Source organism: Chiloscyllium plagiosum, unplaced genomic scaffold (genome assembly GCF_037043375.1).
Source record: "Chiloscyllium plagiosum isolate Xiang-an unplaced genomic scaffold, Cpla_swu_hap1 HiC_scaffold_7, whole genome shotgun sequence".
Classification (NCBI taxonomy): domain Eukaryota; kingdom Metazoa; phylum Chordata; class Chondrichthyes; order Orectolobiformes; family Hemiscylliidae; genus Chiloscyllium; species Chiloscyllium plagiosum.
Genome location: NW_028270145.1, coordinates 34,681,860 through 34,704,878, shown reverse-complemented (window position 1 = coordinate 34,704,878; position 23,019 = coordinate 34,681,860). Strand labels below are relative to the sequence as shown.

Below are 23,019 nucleotides of genomic sequence, written 5' to 3'. Positions count from 1 at the left end.
AGTGGAGTGCCGCAAGGATCGATGCTGGGTCCTCTACTTTTTGTCATTTATATAAATGATTTGAATGTGAGCATAAGAGGTATAGTTAGTAAGTTTGCAGATTACATCAAAATTGGAGGTGTAGTGGAGAAGGCTACCTCAGATTATTAGATTAGATTAGATTAGATTACATTACAGTGTTGAAACAGGCCCTTCGGCCCAACAAGTCCACACCGACCCACCGAAGCGAACCCCCCCATACCCCTACATTTACCCCTTACCTAACACTACGTGCAATTTAGTATGGCCAATTCACCTAGCCCTGCACATCTTTGGACTGTGGGAGGAAACCGGAGCACCCGGAGGAAACCCACGCAGACACGGGGAGAACGTGCAAACTCCACACAGTCAGTCGCCTGAGGCGGGAATTGAACCCGGGTCTCTGGCGCTGCGAGGCAACAGTGCTAACCACTGTGCCACCGTGCCGCCCTCAAATAGGGTCTTGATCAGATGGGCTAATGATGGGGTCTTGATCAGATGGGCCAATGGGTTGAGGAGTGGCAGATGGAGTTTAACTTAGATAAATGCGAGGTGCTGCATTTTGGGAAAACAAATCAGAGCAGGACTTATACACTTAATGGTAAGGTCCTAAGAACAGAGAGACCTTGGACTGCAGGTTCATAGCTCCTTGAAAGTGGAGTCGCAGGTAGATAGGATAGTGAAGAAGGCATTTGGTACGGTTTCCTTCAATAGTTAGAATAGTGAGTACAGGAGTTGGGAGGTCATGTTGCGGCTGTACAGGACATTGGTTAGGCCACTGTTGGAATATTGCGTGCAATTCTGGTCTCCTTCCTATCGGAAAAATGTTGTGAAACTTGAAAGGGTTCAGAAAAGATTCACAAGGATGTTGCCAGGGTTGGAGGATTTGAGCTATAGGGAAAGGCTGAATAGGCTGGGGCTGTTTTCCCTGCAGCATCGGAGGTTGAACATAGAACATAGAACATAGAAGAATACAGCGCAGTACAGGCCCTTGGGCCCTCGATGTTGCGCCGATCCAAGCCCACCTAAACTACACTAACCCACTATCCTCCATATACCTATCCAATGCCCTCTTAAATGCCCATAAAGAGGGAGAGTCCACCACTGTTACTGGCAGGGCATTCCATGAACTAACGACTCGCTGAGTGAAGAACCTACCCCTAACATCAGTCCTATATCTACCCCCCCTTAATTTAAAGCTATGCCCCCTTGTAATACCCGACTCAATACGCGGGAAAAGGTTCATACTGTCGACCCTATCTAACCCCCTAATCATCTTGTACACCTCAATCAAGTCACCCCTAAACCTTCTTTTCTCTAGTGAAAACAGCCCCAAGTGCCTCAGTCTTTCCTCATACGATTTTCCTTCCATACCAGGCAACATCCTGGTAAACCTCCTCTGCACCCGTTCCAATGCCTCCACATCCTTCCTATAGTATGGCGACCAAAACTGCACACAATATTCCAGATGCGGCCGTACCAGAGTCTTATACAACTGCATCATGACCTCAGGACTCCGGAACTCAATTCCTCTACCAATAAAAGCCAGTACGCCATATGCCTTCCTCACCGCACTATTTACCTGGGTGTCAACTTTCAGAGATCTGTGTACATGGACACCAAGATCCCTCTGCTCATCCACACTACCAAGTATCCGACCATTAGCCCAGTACCCCATCTTTTTGTTATTCTTCCCAAAGTGAATCACCTCGCACTTAGCTACATTGAATTCCATCTGCCACCTTTCTGCCCAGCTCTGCAGCTTCTCTATATCCTGCTGTAACCTGCCACATGCTTCCTCACTGTCAACAACTCCTCCGACTTTCGTATCATCCGCAAACTTGCTCACCCAACCTTCTAACCCCTCTTCCAGGTCATTTATAAAAATGACAAACAGCAATGGTCCCAAAACAGATCCTTGCGGAACACCGCTAGTGACGGCACTCCATGAAGAAACTTTGCCATCAACTACTACCCTCTGTCTTCTTCCATCCAGCCAATTCCTAATCCAAACCTCCAACTCACCCTCAATGCCATATCTCCGTATTTTCTGCAGTAGCCTACCATGGGGAACCTTATCAAACGCCTTACTAAAATCCATATATACCACATCTACCGCTTTCCCCTCATCAACCTCCTTCGTCACCTTTTCAAAGAATTCAATAAGGTTTGTGAGGCACGACTTGCCCTTCACAAAACCATGCTGACTATCCTTGATCACATTATTCCTATCCAGATGTGCATAAATCCTATCCCTTACAATTCTCTCTAAGACTTTGCCCACAACAGAAGTGAGACTCACCGGCCTATAGTTACTAGGGCTATCCCTACTCCCCTTTTTGAACAAGGGAACCACATTTGCTATCCTCCAGTCTTCTGGGACTACTCCTGTAGACAAAGAGGACATAAAAATCAAGGCCAATGGCTCTGCAATCTCCTCCCTTGCTTCCCAGAGAATCCTAGGATAAATGCCATCAGGCCCAGGGGACTTATCTATTTTCACCTTTTCCAGGATTTCCAACACCTCTTCTCTACATACCTCAAAGCCATCCATTCTACTTATTTGTTCCTCAGTATTCTCATCGACAACAATGCCCTGTTCCTGAGTGAATACTGAAGAAAAGTATTCATTCAGTGTCTCCCCAATCTCTTCCGCCTCCACACGCAACTTCCCCCTACTATCCTTGACTGGACCTATTCCTACCCTAGTCATTCTTTTATTCCTAACATACCTATAGAAAGCCTTAGGGTTTTCCCTAATCCTATCTACTAAGGACCTTTCATGTCCCCTCCTTGCTGCTTTTAGCTCTCTCTTCAGGTCCTTCCTGGCTACCCTATAACTCTCAATCGCCCCAATTGAACCTTCACGTCTCATCTTGAGATAGGCCGCCCTCTTCCATTTAACAAGGGATTCCAATTCCTTATTAAACCACGGCTCCCTCGCACGACCCTTTCCTTCCTGCCTGACAGGTACATAATTATCAAGGACACTCAATAGTTGCCCCTTGAACAAGTTCCACATATCATTTACACTCTTGCCTTGGAGTCTACTTTTCCAAGCCACACATCCTAAGTCATGCCTCACCGCATCATAATTTCCCTTACCCCAGCTATAATTCTTGCCCTGTAGTACACACTTATCCCTCTCCATCACGAGTGTAAAAATCACCGAATTATGGTCACTATCCCCAAAGTGCTCACCTACCTCTAATTCTAACACCTGGCCTGGTTCGTTACCCAGAACCAAATCCAGTATGGCCTCACCTCTTGTTGGCCTGTCTACATATTGTGTCAGGAAACTCTCCTGCACACATTGAACAAACACTGACCCATCTAACGAACTTGAGCTATAGCTTTCCCAATCAATATCAGGAAAGTTAAAGTCCCCCATAACAACCACCCTATTACTGTCACTCATCTCCTGAATCACCTTCCCAATCCTTTCTTCAATGATTCTAGGACTATTAGGAGGCCTGTAAAAGACTCCTAACAGGGTGACCTCACCTTTCCTATTCCTAACCTCAGCCCAAACCACCTCAGATGGCAAGTCCTCATCCATCGTCCTTTCCACCGCTGTAATACTATCTTTGACAAGCAATGCCACACCTCCCCCTCTTTTACCCCCACCTCTGACCCTACTAAAACATTTAAATCCCGGAACCTGCAACAGCCAATCCTGTCCCTGTTCTAGCCATGTCTCCGTAATAGCCACAACATCGAAGTCCCAGGTACCAACCAACGCTGCAAGTTCACCTACCTTATTTCGTATACTTCTTGCATTGAAGTATACACACTTCAAGCCACTTCCCTGTTTACAGGCACCCTCCTTGGAAATTGATGCCATGTTCCTCACCTCCCTACACTCCAGGCCCTGCACCCTGAAGCTACAATCTGGGTTCCCATGCCCCTGCCGAGTTAGTTTAAACCCCCCCCAAGAGCACTAGCAAACCTCCCCCCAAGGATACTGGTTCCCCTCAGGTTCAGGTGTAGACCATCCTGTTTATAGAGGTCCCACCGTCCCCAGAAAGAACCCCAGTTATCCAAAAACTGGAACCCCTCCCTCCTGCACCATCCCTGAAGCCACGCATTTAATTGTTCTCTCTCCCTATTCCTCGAATCTCTATCACGTGGCACGGGTAACAAACCAGAGACAACAACTCTGTTTGTTCTAACTCCAAGCTTCCAACCTAGCTCCCTGAAAGCCTGTCTAACATCCTCAGCACTCCTCCTACCTATGTCGTTGGTGCCAATGTGGACCACGACTTCGGGTTGCTCCCCCTCCCCCTCCAGGACCCGGAAAACACGATCAGAGACATCACGTACCCTTGCACCTGGGAGGCAACATACCAAACGTGAGTCTCTCTCGTTCCCACAAAACCGCCTATCTGTGCCCCTAACTATCGAGTCCCCAATTACTACTGCTCTGCTCTTCTTCACCCTTCCCTTCTGAGTAACGGGGACAGGCTCCGTGCCAGAGACCTGAGCCCCGTTACTTACCCCTGGTAAGTCATCCCCCCCACAAGTATCCAAAACGGTATACTTGTTCTTGAGGGGAATGGCCGCAGGAGGTCCCTGCACTGGCTGCTTCCTCCCAGTCCCCCTCACTGTAACCCATCTATCTGCCATCTTTGGAGTTACTACTTCCCTATAACTCTGATCTATGACCCCCTCTGCCTCCCGAATGATCCGAAGTTCATCCAACTCCAGCTCCAGTTCCCTAACACGGTCTTGGAGGAGCTGGAGATGGGTGCACTTCCTGCAAGTGTAATCGGCAGGGACGTCGATGGCATCCCTCACCTCATACATGTTGCAGGAGGTGAACCCGGGAGACTACAGCTAAGGTAAGAGTTTTTTTCAAAATTACTTACCTGTAGCGGGCATCGGTGTTTTGTTTTCTCTCTCCTTCACAGAATGTCCCTCTATAAGGTTGAGGGATGACCTTATAGAGATTTATAAAATCATGAAGGGCATGCATAGGATAAATAGACAAAGTATTTGCCCTGGGGTGGGGAAGTCTAGAACTAGAGGGAATAGGTTTAGGGTGAGAGGGGAAAGATATAAAAGAGATCTAAGAGGCAACTTTTTCATGCAGAGGGTGGTACGTGTATGGAATGAGCTGTCAGAGGAAGTGGAGGAGGCTGGTACAATTGCAACGTTTAAGAGGCATTTGGATGGCTATATGAATAGCAAGGGTTTGGAGGGATATGGGCCGGGTGCTGGCAGGTGGGAATAGATTGGGTTGGGATATCTGGTCGGCCTGGACGGGTTGGACTGAAGGGTCTGCTTCCATGCTGTACATCTTTATGATTCTGTGACTCTACTCTCAAGGTAACTCTCAAAAGTCCTGGTGAATCTGGATTGTACACTTTCCAAAGCCTTTCTAAGGTGCAGATCACATTATTGTTCAGTGCACTGCAGATCTCGGTCTAACCAGCAATTTGATGCAGTAAAATTTCCTCACTTTTATATTCTCGCCCTTTAGTTCAAAAAGGTAACTTTCCACTTGACATTTTAATTTTGTTTTGCAAGTGACTGCAACATTTTAATGATCTATGTACCTGGGCTCCGAGTAAGTCTCTTTCAACTTCAACTGTTCCTAGCTTTTAACCATCTAAAAAATAATTACTCAGAGCTACACTTTTGTTGCTCAAAATCAATGGATTCACACCCACAAAATCCATCTCCCACAGTTTTGCCTATTCTTAATCTATCAATACCTCTTCAACACTTTACAATCCCACCTCCATTGATTCTATGCCACCAGTCTTTGTGTCATTAGCAAATTTAGATGTATGGTTCTCTTCTAATGATGAATTGGAGAATTCCTCACAAGAACAACAAAGTGTGTTTATTTAATTTGCAAAGCTCTCTGCTCCAGCCACAGCCTCACAACCAGCTATTACGTGTCAATACTTCAGACAGGCTCTTTGTCACAATAATGGGTGGCATGGTGGCTCAGTGGTTAGCATTGCTGCCTCACAGCGCCAGAGACCCAGGTTCAATTCCTGCCTCAGGCAACTGTCTGTGTGGAGTTTGCGCATTCTCCCCGTGTCTGTGCGGGTTTCCTCCGGGTGCTCCGGTTTCCTCCCACAATCCAAAGATGTGCAGGTTAGGTGAATTGGTCATGCTAAACTGCCAATAGTGTTAGGTGCAGGGGCAAATGTAGGGGAATGGGTCTGGATGGGTTGCTCTTTGGAGGGTCAGTGTGGACATGTTGGGCCAAAGGGCCTGTTTCCACACTGTAAGTAATCTAATCTAATCATAAAACTGAACTGCAATGATGCATCATTCTCATGATTTTAGAGAACCATTCCCTTTGAGATATGTCAATCAGCCTGCTCTGCTTTCCCACTATTATATGCTTCCTTTCATAGCATGGTTTTCCACATAAAGAGGTCTTATGGCCCATCAGATCTGTGTCAGCTCTTCGAAAGGACTATCCAATTTGTCCCAATCCCATGCTCTTTCAGCCCAGCCTTGCAATTTCATCTACTCTTTTGCAAAGATCTATCCAATTCCCTTTACAAAGGGACAACTGGATCTGCTCCTGTCATGCATTCAAACAGTGTTTCTTAGATTATTAGGAAAATCTCTGCTTGATCTGCCACCTTGAAGAACAGCAAGATAGACATCTTTGGCTGGAGTCCATTCTGCTGAAGACAAGAGCCTTCAGTCACCATGGCTCTGCCAGCAGAAAACAACTTGCTCATGTTTGTTCTGCCAAAAATGCTTCATTGTTTTGAGCACATCAAATCTCTCATCAGACGTCTCTGCGACAATCAGGATTGACTGGTTCCTTCATGAAACTGAAGTCCTACATTCCTGGTAGCTTTCCAGTAAGTCCCTCTCCAACTTCCCTGATGTGCATTCTCAAAAGTTGACATAACACTGGCTGAATATTTGCAGTTTTTTTTTATAATCACAGGTTAGCTTCACTTTCTTACATTAGTAATCCAGTCCTGATCAGACTTATTTCACTAGTGTCCAGCTAAAAGGAGCTCATTGTTCACACTCTGTAATCAATGGGTCTTACCTGTCATGTTCTGCAGGCCCAGTTGCCTCAATCCAAAGGCCCCATCTTTCTTGTAGTTAAGCAGGATCGTGAGTGCATATCGTTCTTCATACAACTTTGTCCCACGAATGATTCTTAGATTTTCCAAAGGCAGATACTCAAACTGGTTCAGGGCTGCAAGGATGTATCCTGTGACTTCGCGAATGGACTGGAGGTTTAAACAGAACACACACAGAGCCAAGGTCAGAAAATCAGCAATCAGAACCTAACATCTTTACAACTATAAGCTTAGCTAGAATAGTAATGGGCTATATGAGGTGAAAACACTCTGACTGAGATTCAGCCAGACTCTCTTCATGAAAAATAAAAGACAATCCCAAACATGAAAGCACAAAGCACATTTAATTGCAGTCAACCTAAGTGGTATTAAGGATCCTGCAGAAGGGGCACTGGATTTGGGTAGATGAAATGAATGAAGGTCTTTCTTCTAAAATTGATATGATATTTCAGCTGAACGATACATAACTGGATTCAATATCTGCTCTGTAGCTTATGAGATGATTACATCGGAGATGTTGTAGGGTAGGAAATGCTGGGGGGCGTTGTTGGAGAGAGGGTAGAATGAGTGTCCGTGTATCGGGTTTAATGGAGATCTATATAGCAACATAGAAATAGTACCTCGAGAAAAGAAGACGGACTCGGGAAGGGAGTGGGGGAGAAAGAAAAGGAAAGCAAGAAAAGGTAGGTGTAAGAGAACGAAACAGAGGGTCTGAAAAAAGAGGAGGAAATACATTTAATTGGATCAGCCATATAAATATTGTGGCTACAAGAGCAGATGAGAGGCTTGGGATTCTGCAGTGAGTACCTCACCTCCTGATTCCACAAGGCCTGTCCACCATCTACAAGGCACAGGTCAAGAGTGCGATGGAGTACTCTCCACTTGCCCGGATGGGTGCAGCTCCAACAAGAAGCTTGACATCATCCAGGTCAAAGCAGCCCAACTGAACAGCACCCCTTCTTAAGATTTCACTCCACTCCCACTCAAACACATTGGCAGTACTGTGTACCATTTCCTAGGAGCACTGCAGAAATTCACCAAAGCCCCTCTTCCAAACTCATGACTTCCACCAGCCAGAAGGACAAGGGCAGTAAATGCATGGGAATATCACAACCTGCAAGTTGTCCTCCAAGCCACTTACAACCCTGATTTGGACCATTTCTTCATCCTCATTGGGTCAATGTCCTGGAATTCCCTCCTTGTGGGCACTGTAGGTCTACCTACAGTATATGGGCTACAGTGGTTCAAAAAGGCACCACTTTCTCAAGACCCGTTCAGAATGGCTTTTCCAGTGGCATTCACATCTAATTAAATATAAAAAATAGCACATAACATATAGAAACATTTCATTGCAATTTATTTCTACATGTAAATGTGATGTTGATTTGACTGGCCAGTGGTGGGGGCTCCAGATCTGTGTCTCAGTTACAAGGATCAACTGGGCAGCCACATCCATGAACCAAGTGAACGATAAAGTTGCAATGCCAGGTTCGGACACAGGGGGAGTGTTTCCACAACTGGCTGTCTTCTCCTTTCAGTAACCAGAATGGAGTAGCAACAGCAACCCTTACCTACTGACTACCTTAATGTGTTGGCACGTTCAAGTAATAGACCAGTACATTTCAATATGCCTTTCAACCGTGCAGTCAGACACATGGCTTTTCCCATTGTTAGAGAAATGTAAATTCAGTAATCAGGAGACAATCGATGAAGCTGGATTTGGACTATTGTAGTAAACTGACCAGATTTAACCTCTAACCTCAACAACCTGATATAAATGATGTGTGGGTTTTCTGTGGATATCCAAACTAGCAGGAAGGAGGGGAAAGCATGAAGTTACATTAATAAATCAATTGGCTTTCCTGCTTTAAAAAAAAAACGAAAACTACTTTCATGCCAAAGCCATTCTGCAGAAATTTATCCTTGGGCTAAATTAGGTGATTACTAAGGCTCTATGGTTTTCAAACAAGCATAGGCCTGTTGAGTTGTAATTGCTGTAAATGAAGAATTGGATTAATGCCAATTATATCTCAATTATAAAAAAAGCTCATGAAAGGGCTTACATGAAGAAAGAACTTACAAATCACCTCTCACTCACACATGGCATCCCCAGGTTTGGTTGCAGTTGCAATGTTGGAAACGTGGAAGACAACTTATGCACAGCAAGCTCCCACTAATAATGTTGTGATAATGGGAAATTGCTCAATACCGAGCTGCAGAGAATTTGCATGCATTGCTTGAGTGGTATGTGCACCCACAACCTTCCCACCCAGGGGCGAGACTGCTACCAATTGAACAAAGCTACTATGGTCATGTGTCAAAAATAGGGATAAACACTCAGTGTAGGTGGAAACAACAGACATTTTTCTTATGTTGAATGTGTGCCGTGGTTATGGAATGACTGGATTTATTGTGTGTTACACTAAATCTTTTTTGTTATACCTGTAACTCTCAGCTGAACAAATATCAGGGATTGGAGAAGAATCAAATTGATTTACAGAGAGCTTTCTCACACCAAGTGTTCCAATTAGCCTGTCTATCTCCAATGTTCACAGGCAGTCTACATTGCCACTTGTCAATTGTGCCTGCAAATGATCACATTTCTGGTAAAAAGTGAAGGAAGGACAGGAAACAGACTCTTTAGTTTGAAAGCAAACAATGAGACCATAAGGTGAACAAGCTGAAGTAGGCCATTCAGCCCATCAAGTCTGCTCCACCATTCAATCAGATCATGGCTGATCTGATGGTATCGTTAGTAAGTTTGCAGATGACACCAAAATTGGAGGTGTAGTGGACAGCAAAGGAGGTTACCTCAGATTACAACAGGATCTGGACCAGATGGGCCAATGGGCTGAGAAGTGGCAGATGGAATTCAACTTAGATAAATGTGAGGTGCTGCATTTTGGAAAAGCAAATCAGAGCAGGACTGATACATTTAATGGTAAGGTCCTAAGGAGTGTTGCTAAACAAAGAGACCTTGGATTGCAGGTTTATAACTCCTTGAAAGTGGAGTCACAGGTAGATAGGCGGCGTTTGGTATGCTTTCCTTTATTGGTCAGAGCATTGAGTATAGGTGTTGGGAGGTCATGTTAGACCACTATTGGAATATTGTGTGCAATTCTAGTTTCCTTTCTATTGGAAGGTTGTTGTGAAACTTGAAGGGGTTCAGAAAAGTTTTAAAGATGTTGCCAGGGTTGGAGGATTTGAGCTATAGGGACAGGCTGAATAGGGTAGGGCTATTTTCCCTTGTATGTTGAAGGCTGAGGGGTGACCTTATAGAGGTTTATAAAATCTTGAGGGACATGGATAGGGTAAATAGACAAAGTCTCTTCTAGACTAGAGGTCACAGTTTTAGAGTGAGAGGGGACAGATATAAAAGAGATTCAAAGAGCAACTTTTTCACACAGAGGGTGGTACGTGTATAGAATGAGCTGCATGAGGCTGGTACAATTACAACATTTAAAAGGCAACTGGATGGGTATGTGAATATGAAAGGTTTGGAGAGATATGGTCTGGGTGCTGGCAGGTGAGACTAAATCGAGTTGGGATATCTGGTCAGCATGGATGCGTTGGACCGAAGGGTCTGTTCCCATGCTGTACATCTCTATGACTCTACTGCCCCGTCTTTGTTGCTGGATTTGGAAATTCGTCAGGGTTTACATGCCAGCTACAATCTGAAGGAGGGTCACTGTACCCAAAACATTAACTTCGCTTCCTCTCCACAGATGCTGCTGAATTCTTCCAGCAACTTTTGTTTCTGTTTCTGATCTCCAGTATCCATGGTTCTTTGGGGGGTTTTTTGCTGCAAGTGAGCTGTTGGGTTGTCGTAACCGACACAGGATCAGTCTTGGTGACCAGCGTCAGGGAATGGAAATTCCTGGCGGGATTTTCTGGACCATCCCACTCACAGTATGATGGCACCTCACCTGTCCCCTGGCTACCAATGTAGGAGCTGAGTCTGCCCTTTTCAGAGTGAACAGTGTTAATGATGGGAGAGGGGGATGCTTGTGTTTGTGTCGGCCCACTTGAGGAAGAATTTTGGAAATTAAGCTGTCGGGCTGCTAGACGGGGAAGAAGCCATGCGTTTACATGGGGAATGGTAGGTCTAGGAAGTGGAGAGCAGACCTTGACAACACCTCCAGGATTCTGAAGATTATTTGTGGTAATCTCTGGAGTCAGGAAGTGTTCCAGAGGACCGGAAAATGGCTAATCTAACCTCTCCTCTGTTTAAGAAGGGAGGGAGGTAGAAGACAGGAAACTACAGGTCAGCTATCCTAATCTTGGTTATTAGTAAGATTTTACAGTCCATTATTAAGGATGAGATTGCAGAGTACTTGAGAAGGTGGATGGTAAAATAGGACTGAGACAGCACGAGTTTATCCAGGGGAGTCATACCCGACAAATCTGTCAGAATTCTTTGAAGAGATAATGAGCAAGTTAGACAAAGGAGAGCCAGTGGAGGTGATCTATTTGTATTTCCAAAAGGCCTTTGACAAGGTGCCGCACAGGAGGCTGCGACATAAGATAGAAGCTCATGGTGTTAGGATCAAGGAACTGGCATGGATAGAAGATTGGCTGACTGACAGGAAGCAGAGAGTGGGGGTAAAGGGGTCTTTTTCAGGATGACAGCTGGTGACTACTGGAGTTTTGCAAGGGTTTGTGTTGGAACCACAACTTTCACATTATACATTAACGATCTGGAGAAATGAACAGAAGGTAACATTGATACTTTTGCAGATGAGACAAAGATAGGTGGAGGGAAGACTTGTGTTGAGGAGGCATGGAGACTATAGAAAGACTTGGACAGACTAGGAGAGTGGGCAAAGAAGTGGCAAATAGAGTACAATGTAGGAAAATGTGAGTTTATTCACTTTGATAGGAAGAATAGAGGCATTGACTATTTTCTAACTGGGGAAAGGCTTTGGAAACCTGATGCACAAAGGGACTTGGGAGTCCTTCTTCAGAATTCTCTTAAGGTTAACATGAAGGTTGAGTTGACAGTTAGGATTCATTTAAAGAAGTCTGGAATATAAGAGCAGAGATGTACTGCTGAGGCTATGCGAGGCTCTTGTCAGACCGCATGTGGCATAGTGTGAGCAGTTTTGGGTCCCGAATCTAAGAAAGGAAGTGCTGGCATTGGAGTAGGTCCTGAAAACGTTCACAAGAATGATCCCAGGGATGAAGGGCTTGTCATATGAAGAGCCGTGGAGGATTCTGGGTCTGTAATCGATGGAGTTTTGGAAAGGTGAGGTGGACGTATCAGACTGAAAATTACAGAATACTGAGAGGCCGCACCTTTGAGAGTTTCGGGTTGACTGAAGGCCAGGAAAGAGGCTCAGGACAAATAAATATTGAAGACAAATAAAATTTAACATGCTGGTCCTAGTGGTGGAGGCTGGTACAATTGCAACATTTAAAAGGCATTTGAATGGGTATATGAATAGGAAGGGTTTAGAGGGATAGGCATTGGGTGCTAGCAAGCGGGACTAGATTAGGTTCGGATATCTGGTCTGCGTGGATGGGTTGGACCGAAGAGTCTGTTTCCATGCTGTACATCTCTGTGACTCTATGATTCGTGATCTGAGGAATAGTTGAGACCAGCCAGGTTTGCAATGTTCTCCGTCTCCCTGCCTAAGGATTCTCATAACCAGGTATTATTCTCACATGAGGATGATGTATCCAAGTATGCACAGTAAAATGTAACAAGGCAATATGATGTAGAACAATATGGTGTCAAGGTGTGACCCACTATAGGCAGTGACAAATGTATGGAAACAAAACAAAGCAATTTTTAAACAAAAACCTCTCATGAGAGCAAACCCACAGTAATAACACATCCAAAGTATTCCCCATGGGACACAAGATTGGATAACAGATCGGGAGATACAGAAAGCTGCCTCAATGGTGGGAGTGGAACAATTCCTCACTGTTATCCCCAGTTCCTTCCAGTTGTTGGAATCGAGCATTCCCGTGACCGCTTTCTTGCTAAAATCTCCAAGGTAATCTTACAGACCGAGCGTGATGTTGCAAAATACCACAATTTTTCCCTCTGGAATAAGAGGCCTGGATATTATTGAAAGCTGCATTTTCTGCCCAGACCTTGGAAATGCTTTGCTGCAGGAAAACAATACCTCCTTCATACCTGAGAAAATAATCTCGGGATTATCTCGGGTTTTAACTTCAGCCTGTGGTGACAGAGTGTTGGAAGATGAACTTGTCCTGGCTCAGTCAGTGCTCAGTGTCCCTCACAGTGAAAGCCATTCTCTACCTCTGTTTGCCAGGGACTGAGAATGCTTCCATAACCAAGTGGACAGATGATAATCTCCTCACTTTACACACCTGCAAATGAAGCTGTCACTTTGACAGCTAATATTAGCAACCAGTATTATTAAACTGAGATGACATTTTAAAGCTCATCTGCTCATTTTCAGATCTGCAAATCACAGGCTTTGGGCTCTTGGGACGACATCAACTATTATTGAGGCGATCCAACTGTGTTATGTCAACAAAAGCAGTAAATAACAGGGCCCCGATTTAATGAAAAATCCCGAAGTTAAAAATAAGCGGAAGACGCAACAGCCCCACAATACAATCAGTCAATCGATCCAAGATGCAAGAATTCCCTCAGGCAGTTATCCAAAGGAGAGGTGGATAGCTAGTTACCGCCAGATTTAGTGTTGTTGCTTCCACGTTGGGGAGGGGGGTGAGAAGTTGGCAAGGTTTTGCTTCATTCTCAACTGCTATCGAAAGTTTGATTGTCCCACATACACAGTAGTACTCTCACTTCTGAGTCAGAAGGTTGGAGGTCCAAGTCTCCCTCTGGACAGCACAGGGCAATGTCTAAGGTAACACTCTCATACAGTATCAAGGGAGTGCTGCACTGTCAGCGGCACAGGCTCCCAGGTGAGATCAACATCCTTTCAGGGGTGATATCAAAGAGCCCATGGAACCACCTTGGGGGAGAAACATTCTGCCCAATGTCCTGATTATCAATGTATGTCGTAACGAACACTATTTGTTCATTTTTGTGAACATACTGTAGAGACATTAGTTGCCACTTTATTGCAGTAGCTTTGCTTCAGATGAGCTTTACCAGCTGTAAAGTGTTTTGGAACATCCTGAAATTGCAATATGAACGTGAGTTTTCTAAGTCATTTATATTCAGTCAAGGAGAGATTTATTAGAAATGTTCAAAATTACAGGGGTTTCTGAAGGGGCAAGCGAGGAGAAAGGACACAGAAGGCTCAGAAAACAGAGGAGACAGATTCACGATAATTGTCAAAAAAGCCAGGTGAGAAATGAGGTATTTATTTTCCACAGTGAGTTGTGATGATGTGGGGCCTGGAAGGGTGGTGATAGCAGACTCAGGAGACATTTTCAAAGGGGAATTGGACATATCCTTGAAAAGGGAATGATGGGCAGATGAAGAGAAAGGGTCCGGGAGCAGGACGAATGGAATCACTTGTTCAACTGGCAATGCAGGGTCCTTTGAGGGGCCAATTTGATTGCCTTGAGGTGGCAAACCATTCAGTACGATGCATTCACAGGGCTCACTTGTATCAGTGTGCTCAATGACAAGTTCATTAGCACACTCACCTCAACAGCTTGATGGGTTTTAAATGGTGCGGAATATTCATCTGTTATGAGGCCTCAGTGCTGCACTCCCCGTTACGACTGGGCCCATCTGAGATTTAGACGGAGCCAAGTGCTGACCCTCTTCATGAGTTAAAGAAGCGATGCTGCATTTAAATCAGTTGGAACTGAAACTCTGTGAAAGATCTAAAACCACTCCGTTCAAACAAAAACCTGCACAAAATATCACTGGAGGCCCAGCTCGGTGAATTCACTAGAGATGTCAGCAAACGTATCAGTCAGTCACACCTGCCCTGGTCTCCGTGGAAACATAGACTTCTGCTGGCAATTTGTATCTAAATGAAATAACTTGTCAGTTCCACTTTGGGTGGATTAGTAAAGTCCTCTGTGCCTTTCATCCCTTGCCTGCGATGCTTCAGGCATAACCTTGGCACGTATTACCTCCAAACCCAAATGAGACGAAAGTGCAACAAACATCCTTTGACGGCATTGGGATTTTGAAGTCCACATCTCATTAGAAAAATTACAGCAGGGTTGGAATGGTGATTATAATAAAAGTATACAATTTTGAGTCAAGAATGATATCGCCAGAATGAACACGTGCTTCATCCCTGTCAGTCTACCTGCCCCAAAGTGCTGTTTCTAATCCGCTTTAAGAAAATCTTGGATGACAGCATTTCGTGTTGACAACGAGAACTTGGAGTGGGGGATCTTGTGGTGCAATGGTGGTGTCCCTACCTCTGAGGCAGAAGGCCCAGGTTCAAGTCCCTCCTACTCCACAGGGACACCCTGATAGGTTAACATGGAATATTTACACAATTGAAGAGAACATACAGTAGGCAATGTACAATGGGGTCACTTAGTTCAGTCGCTGAACATCTGGTTTGCAATGCAGCGTGATGCCAACAGCATGGGTTCAATTTCCACTCCTACTGAGGTTACCATGAAGGATTCTCCTTCCCAGTTTCTCCCCTTGCCAGAGGAATGGTGCTCCTTGGGTTTCACCACTATCAGTTGTATATCTCTAATAAGTCAGTAGCCCAGACAATGGCAACATTGCTATGCCCAATGCAGTAATCAGTCATTCAGCCAAACCGACCTCTACTTGTACCTGTGTTCCATATGAGACATCCCCCACCCAGCCATTACATCATCTAACCCTATCAATACTGTTTTGCCTCTATTACTTGCTTTCTTGTGAATTCAAGGAGGAGTTAGATATAGTTCTCAGAGCGATAGAGATCAAAGGGTCCGGGGAGAAAGCAGGAACGGGTACTGAGTTGGATGATCAGCCATGATCATGTTTAATGGTGAAGGGCCAAATGGCCTACTCTTGGGCAGCACATTGGTTCAATGGTTAACATTGCTGCCTCACAGCTCCAGGGACCAGGTTTGATTTCACCCTCAAGTGACTGTGTGGAAGTTACACATTTTCCCCGAGTCTGCGTGGGTTTCCTCCAGGTGCTCCAGTTTCCTCTCTCAGTGCAAAGATGTGCAGGTTAGATGAATTAGACTTGGTAATTGCCCATAGTGTCCAGGGATGTGTAGGTTGGGTGGATTGGCCATGGGAAATGCAGAGTTACAGGGATAGAGTGGGGGTGGAGGGTGACGGGTCCGGGTGGGATACTGTTTGGAGGGGCAGTGTGGACTCAATGGGTCAAGTGCCCTGCTTCCGTAGGGATTCTAGGATTCTTCCCCTTACTTTCAACGTTTCTACGAATGCCTTACTGGATTTAAGAGAACGTTCGGGGAGGAGGTTTCTGCCCATTACAGGAGAGCTTTCATTCTGTATGCACAGGAAATCTTGAAAACCACTTGCAGCCATATTCCATCACACAGGATGATTGTTCAATGTGGGATCAATGAGCTGCTCCAGGTGAGCAGTAGCCTCAGAGTGCAGATCAGTCAGGCTTTTGACAGTGTTCTCCACCAATCTGAATGTTAAATTACAATATGGCCTGCCCAGTAGCATCTTTTCACATCCCTGTCCCATTTGCCTACACTTTACTCTGGCTGTTCTGAGTCTGGGAGTCAGAGAGCTACAGCACAGAAAAAAGCCCTTCAGCCCACCAATTCTGTGCTGGTCAGAGACAACCACCTAAATATTCGAATCCCAATTTTCAGCGTGTGGCCCATAGCCTTGTAGCATCACAGTGTGCATCCAAATATTTCTTAAATGTTCTGAGGGTCTCTGCTTCCACCTCCCTGACAGGCACGGAGATCCAGATTCCCACCACTCTCTGGGTGAAAAAGCTTTTCCTCCCATCTCCATGAAGCCCCTTCCCTTAAATTAATATCCTCTAGTCTTTGATCCCTCCACCAAGGGAAAAAGATTTGTTCCTGTGTACTATCTATGCCTCTCATAATTTTACACATCTCTGTTATGTCCTCTCTCAATCTCCACTGCTCTAAGAAAAGCAACAGTCTGTCCAATCTCTCATCACCACAAACTCTCCAGCGCAGGCAAAATCTGATACATCTGCAGCCTCTCCAGCGCTATCACATCCCTCCTATAATTTGGATTCCAAAACTGTACAAAACCTCTAGCTGTGGCCTCTCCAACATTTTATACAGTTCCAGTATAACCTCCCTGTCCTTAAACACTATGTCCCTCGGCTGAAAAAGGCAAGCCATCCATGAACCTTAACTATCTGTCCCACTACATTAAAGGACTGGCAGACATGCTCACCAACCTCCCTCTGATCCTTGGTGTTTCCCAGGGTCCTGCACTCATCACATATTCCCTTGACTTGTTTGTCCTTCCCAATCCGGATTTCCATTTGCCGTCCCACAAATTTTCCTGTCATCCATGAGTGTATCGATCAACCCTCCTATGTTCAAGTCAAAATCACAACCACAAACCGCAAAAGCCCAACAGTGACCCCAGTGGGACTCCAATGGACATGGACGTCGAGTCAGATAAATACCCTTCCAACATCACCCACTACGTCCCGCCAATCTTCCAATTATGGATCCAATTCACCAAAATTCTATGGATCCCATGAGCTCGTATCTTTGCTAACACGTATCACCTCATCAAAAACATTGCTGAAGTCTAAATAAAATACACCAAAAGCATTGCCTTCACAGACACACCTGGTTACCTCTTCGGAAAATTTAATGAAGTTGGTCAGACATTAACTCCTTTTAACAAAAACATGCCAACTGTTGTTGATTAATCCCCATTTCTCCAAGTCCAAATTAATTCTGTCCTTCAGAATTGCTTCTAACAATTGTCCCACCACTGAGGTTAGACTGACCGGCCTGTCACTTCCTGGTTTATCCCTTGCTCCTTTCTTGAATCACACTATCACATTGCCTGTCCTCCAGTCCTCCTTCACTTCTCCTGTTGCTAGGGAGGAATTGAAAATTTTTGTGTGCGCCTCCGTTATTTCCTCCATTGCCTCATTCAGACAACCTGGAATACATTTCATCTGTCACTGGAGATTTATCTACTTTTAAGGCTGCCAGACCATTCAGAACCTTCGCTCTGTTTATGCTTATTTTTTGATTAAAACCAGCTCAAATACTGCTTACCCTGAGCAGTTACAAATGCCTCATTCTTTTACCTAGTTTAGTGTCTTTTCTCAGTGCAAACCAGGGACAGTATTTGATTTGCAAGTGGATGGGTCTCATAGGTAATTGGAACTCTGAGGCTTGTTCCTGGTTAGTCTACTGTCAGTTAACATTTTCCACCAGATTTTCAAAGAAATTCATTCAGGAGATCTGCGCCTTCACTGGCTGAGCCAGTATTTATTGTCCATCTCTTGAGAAGGTAGTGATGAGCTGCCTTCTTACACCGCTACAATCCATGTGCTGTAGGTTTACCCACAATGCCATTAGGAAAAGAGTTCAAGGATTATGATCCAGTGACAGTGAAGGAATGGCGAACATTTCCATGGTGTGTGGCTTGGAGGGGAACTTGCAGGCAATGGTCTCCCCATATATCTGCTGCCTTTGACCTTCCAGATGGTCATGGATTTGGAAGGTCCTGTCTGAGGATCCTTGGTGAGTTTCTGAATCTATGTATCAGAGGTGAATACATGAATGTTTGGATGTGGTGCGAATCAAGTGACTGTTTTGTCCTGGATGGTTTCAAGCTTCTCAAGTGTTATTGAAGCTGTAGTCATCCAGGCAAATGGGGAATATTCCATCACACTCTTGACTTTCACCTTGTAAATGGTGTCCAGGATTTGGGAAGTCAGGAGGTGAGTTACTAGCTGCTAGATTCCTAGCCTCTGACCTGCTCTTGTAACCTCTGTGTTTATGTGGTGAGTCCAGTTCAGTTTCTGGTCAATAAAAAGTGTGCAGGAGGGCATGCCAGGAGCAGTACCAGGCCGAACTAAAAATGGGGTGTCAACTTGGTGAAGTTACTACGCAGGATTACTTAAATATCAAACAGCATAAGCAGCAAGTGGTAGACTTAAGTGGTCCCACAACCAAAGGATCAGACCTAAGTTCTGCAGTCCTCCCTATCCAGTAGTGAGTGGTGAGATGTTGATACTGGGGGAAATCAATGATAGGAATGCTATTGAATGCCAAGAGGTGATAATTAGATTCTCTCTTATTTGAGATGGTTATTCCCTGGCATTTGAGTGGCACAAATGTTGTTTGCTATTTGTCAGCCCAAATTGCTGCATTTGTACTCAGGTGGCCTCTGTATCTGAGAATTCACGAACGGGGCAGAGCTTGTGCAAACATCAGTGATCATTCTACTTCTGACCTCATGATGGAGCAAAGATCATTGATGAAGTAGCTGAGGAAAGTTTGGCCTCGGACACTGCCCTTAGGAATTCCTGCAGAGATGTCTCCCAACAACCACAAACCTATGTGCCAGGTGTGATTCCAACTAGTGGAGAGCTCTCTTCTGGTTATTCATTCATTTACTAGTGCTCCTTGAAGCCACATTCAGTCGAATGCAGCCTTGATATGAACGTGTGGAGTTTGCACATTCTCCCCGTGTCTGCATGGGTTTCCTCCAGATGTTCTGGTTTCCTCCTGCAATCCAAAGATGTGCAGGCCAGGTGAGTTGGCCATGCTGAATTGTCCCATAGCATTAGGTGCATTAGTCTGGGTGGGTTACTCTTCGGAGGGTCGGTGTGGACATGTTTGGCCGAAGGGCCTCTTTCCAAACTGTCGGTAATCTAATCTAATCAGGACAAGACCACATAGCCTCAAAATTAGGGGGAGCAGATTTAGGACGGAATTGAGAAGGAACCTCTTCAGCCAGAGGGGTGTGAATCTATGGAATTCCCTGCCCAGGGAAGTAGTTTACACTACTTCAGTAAATGTTTTTAAAGCGAAAATAGATTTTTTTTTGAACAATGAAGGAATTAAGGGTGACGGTGAAAGGGCGAGTAAGTGGAGATGAGGCCACGAAAAGGTCAGCCATGATCTCATTGAATGGCTGAGCAGGCTTGAAGGGACATTGGCCTACTCCTGCTCCTGGTTCTAATGTTCTTATGCCTTTCTGCAGGCACCCCCCTCTCCAGCTTGGTGATAATGGTAGATCGGGGGAATGCTGAGTCACGAGGTTGTATGTTGTGCTTGAGTACAATTTTGCAGTTACTGATAACATACGGAGTCTTATGGCTGACCAGTGTTCAGTTAGTAGATCTGTTCAAATCCATCACAAATAGAAGAACTCAAATACTGTCAGTGGGCACAAGGCAGCGAGTAACATACAAGTGAGATTGAGGGGCATTAGTGAAAGAGATTTACACAAATTCAAGGATGGATCAACATTATTATTATCCAGGTTCTCAAGTAGGTAGCTATGCTTCATCACCTTCTTCCTTTGGTGCTGAGGTGAATATGCAGCAAAAAGGCCTTGAATTTAAGGATGAGTGAGGTGTGTGAGAGAGAGAGGGGGCAGAGGGAGAGTGAGAGAGAATGTGCAAGAGAGAATGAAAGAGGGAGAGAGAGAGAAAGTGAGAGAAAGAAAGTGCGAGTGAGTGAGTGAGTGAGTGAGTGAGTGAGTGAGTGAGAGAGAGTGAGAGAGAGAGTGAGAGAGAGAGTGAGAGAGAGAGTGAGAGAGAGAGAGAATGAGACAGATAACGAGAGAGACAGATAACGAGAGAGACAGATAACGAGAGAGACAGATAACGAGAGAGACAGATAACGAGAGAGACAGATAACATGTTATGCCAGTGCCACCCCTTCTAAAACTAGGAGGTACTGTCTGAGAATTAGGGTCCGACTGTTTAGGAGAGATTTGGGAAACATTTCTATACACAAAGTCTCTTCCACAAACGTCAGTGGATATTAATTCAGTTGTTAGTTTTAAAGTTGAGACAGATAATGTTTGGTAAAGCGAAGGTACTAAGGGATTGAAGCCAAGGCAGGCATAAGGGGTTGGGCTCCAGATGAACCATTGAACAGTGGAACAGCTCAAGGGGCTGAATAGCCCAATCCTGATCATATGTTCCTACACAACGCAAGTTACATTTCTAGCAGGTTTCTTGGCACAGAGATAGAGCAGTCTAAATCTCCCAGATATTGGTCTCCCTCAAGGGAACTTTGCAGGTCAGATTCTGTCAAATTGTAGCATCTTGTCTGCCTGGCCAGTCCCTTGTTTGTCTGCATCTGTCAGCTGCTCCTACAGTAAGAATACTAAAGAGGCACAGAAACGGTGATGAGAGAATATGAAACTAGCTGACAAGTGCGTGAGCCAAGTACTCTTTATTTATCTGCTGCTGCTGTCTACTGTCAGAACTGTTTTCTGTTCTTTAAAACATGTTTATAGGTACCATGGACCCTAGCACATCAGATCTATTTAATTCTGTTTGATGCCCATTACTAAATCCAAATAAAATGCAATGGAGCTGTGCCAGGGCCTTCCAATGTCATCTCGCCAAAGCACTAACAAGAACAACTTTTCTTTCTTCCATTGGAGTTAGTGTGGTTTTTCTCAGTCACCAATTCCCAGAGGTACAACACTTATTCAAGGATGTTCCTTACTGATAACCTGTTTACATCTGCTGGCTTCTTGTCTGTTGTGGAGATGCACAAGTTACTCCCTAAGGCACCCTGAGGTTATTGTACAGATGGACAACTCCTGACAAACTGGGGCTCCACTGATCTCCTGCCAATGTCAGCCGAATACATCTACGGGGCTGCACATGACAAAGGTTCACCAGCTTCCCTCTTCTTCAGGTGCTGACTGAGCTTCTGTGCGCTCCTGGCACCACCTGTTTTGAGTTCAGAATTACACTGCCTTTTCGTTGCCCCCCTTTGTTTCAACGTGATGCTGTCCCGTTCCTCATATTCCTTGTACTACGGCGCTCCGAGACCTTTGCAGCTTCCTGCATTCTGGTCTCTCGCAGGCCTTCTCCCCTCCGTTGGTCTTCATCTGCCTGATGATCAAGCTCTGGAACCCTCTTCCTAGACTGTGTTCTGCCTCTCCCTCCCCCTCTCCTCTCTTCAGAAGCAGCTTAAAACCTTTGATCGAATTCCTTGTCACCTGCTCTATTTTCTTCCTCGGTGGCACGGTTTCAAATTCGGTCAAATAACTGCACCTCAAGATTTTGAGAAAGAATCCTACAGTGCTGTACATTTAAAAGGCATCTGATGGGTGTATCTATAGGAATGGTTTAGAGGGATACGGGCCAAGTGCTGGCAAATAGGACTACATTAATTAACAATTTCTCATCGGCACGGACAAGTGGGACCGAAGGGTGAAAAATATCCTGGTGTTCAGGGTGGTCAAGGAAAAACAACGAGAGTGGTCAGTGCATTGTCTTACTGGTCCCTATTGAGGTCAATGAACTGTGGGTGACACTGGTCTGAATTTCTTGGGAAAGGTGGGAGGGAGGTATGTGAGACAGAGAGAGAGGCAAGGGGGGAGCGAGAGAGAGTGTGCAAGAGAGAATGAAAGAGGGAGAGAGTGAGAGAAAAAGTGAGAGTGAATGAATGAATGAGAGAGAGAGTGTGAGAGAAAGACAGAATGTGAGTGTGAGAGAGAGAGAGGAGAGAGAGAGAGAGGAGAGAGGAGAGAGAGAGAGAGAGAGAGGAGAGAGAGAGAGGAGAGAGAGAGAGAGAGAGAGGAGAGAGGAGAGAGGGAGGAGAGAGAGGAGAGAGAGAGAGGAGAGAGAGAGAGAGAGAGAGAGAGGAGAGAGGAAGGAGAGAGAGAGAGAGGAGAGAGAGAGAGAGAGGAGAGAGAGAGGAGAGAGAGAGAGAGGAGAGAGAGAGAGAGAGAGAGAGGAGAGAGAGAGAGAGGAGAGAGAGAGAGAGGAGAGAGAGAGAGAGAGAGAAAGAGGAGAGAGAGAGAGAAGAGAGAGAGAGAGTTTCCGTGCTGTACATCTCTTGGAAAGTCGGTGTGGGCTTATTGGGCCGAAGG

The 23,019-nt window shown here is 45.1% G+C and overlaps 1 protein-coding gene across 4 annotated transcripts in view; it reads right to left on the bottom strand.

Annotated features, from left to right (window-relative positions):
* Positions 1-23,019, bottom strand: part of LOC122551916 (receptor tyrosine-protein kinase erbB-4-like) — a 1,076,277-nt gene that overhangs the window by 545,010 nt on the left and 508,248 nt on the right. For all 4 annotated transcript variants that reach the window (XM_087988891.1, XM_087988893.1, XM_087988894.1 and 1 more), the window contains exon 3: positions 7,052-7,238. In XM_087988891.1, the coding sequence (XP_087845017.1) occupies positions 7,052-7,238 (187 nt within the window). The remainder of the gene's footprint in view (positions 1-7,051; positions 7,239-23,019) is intronic.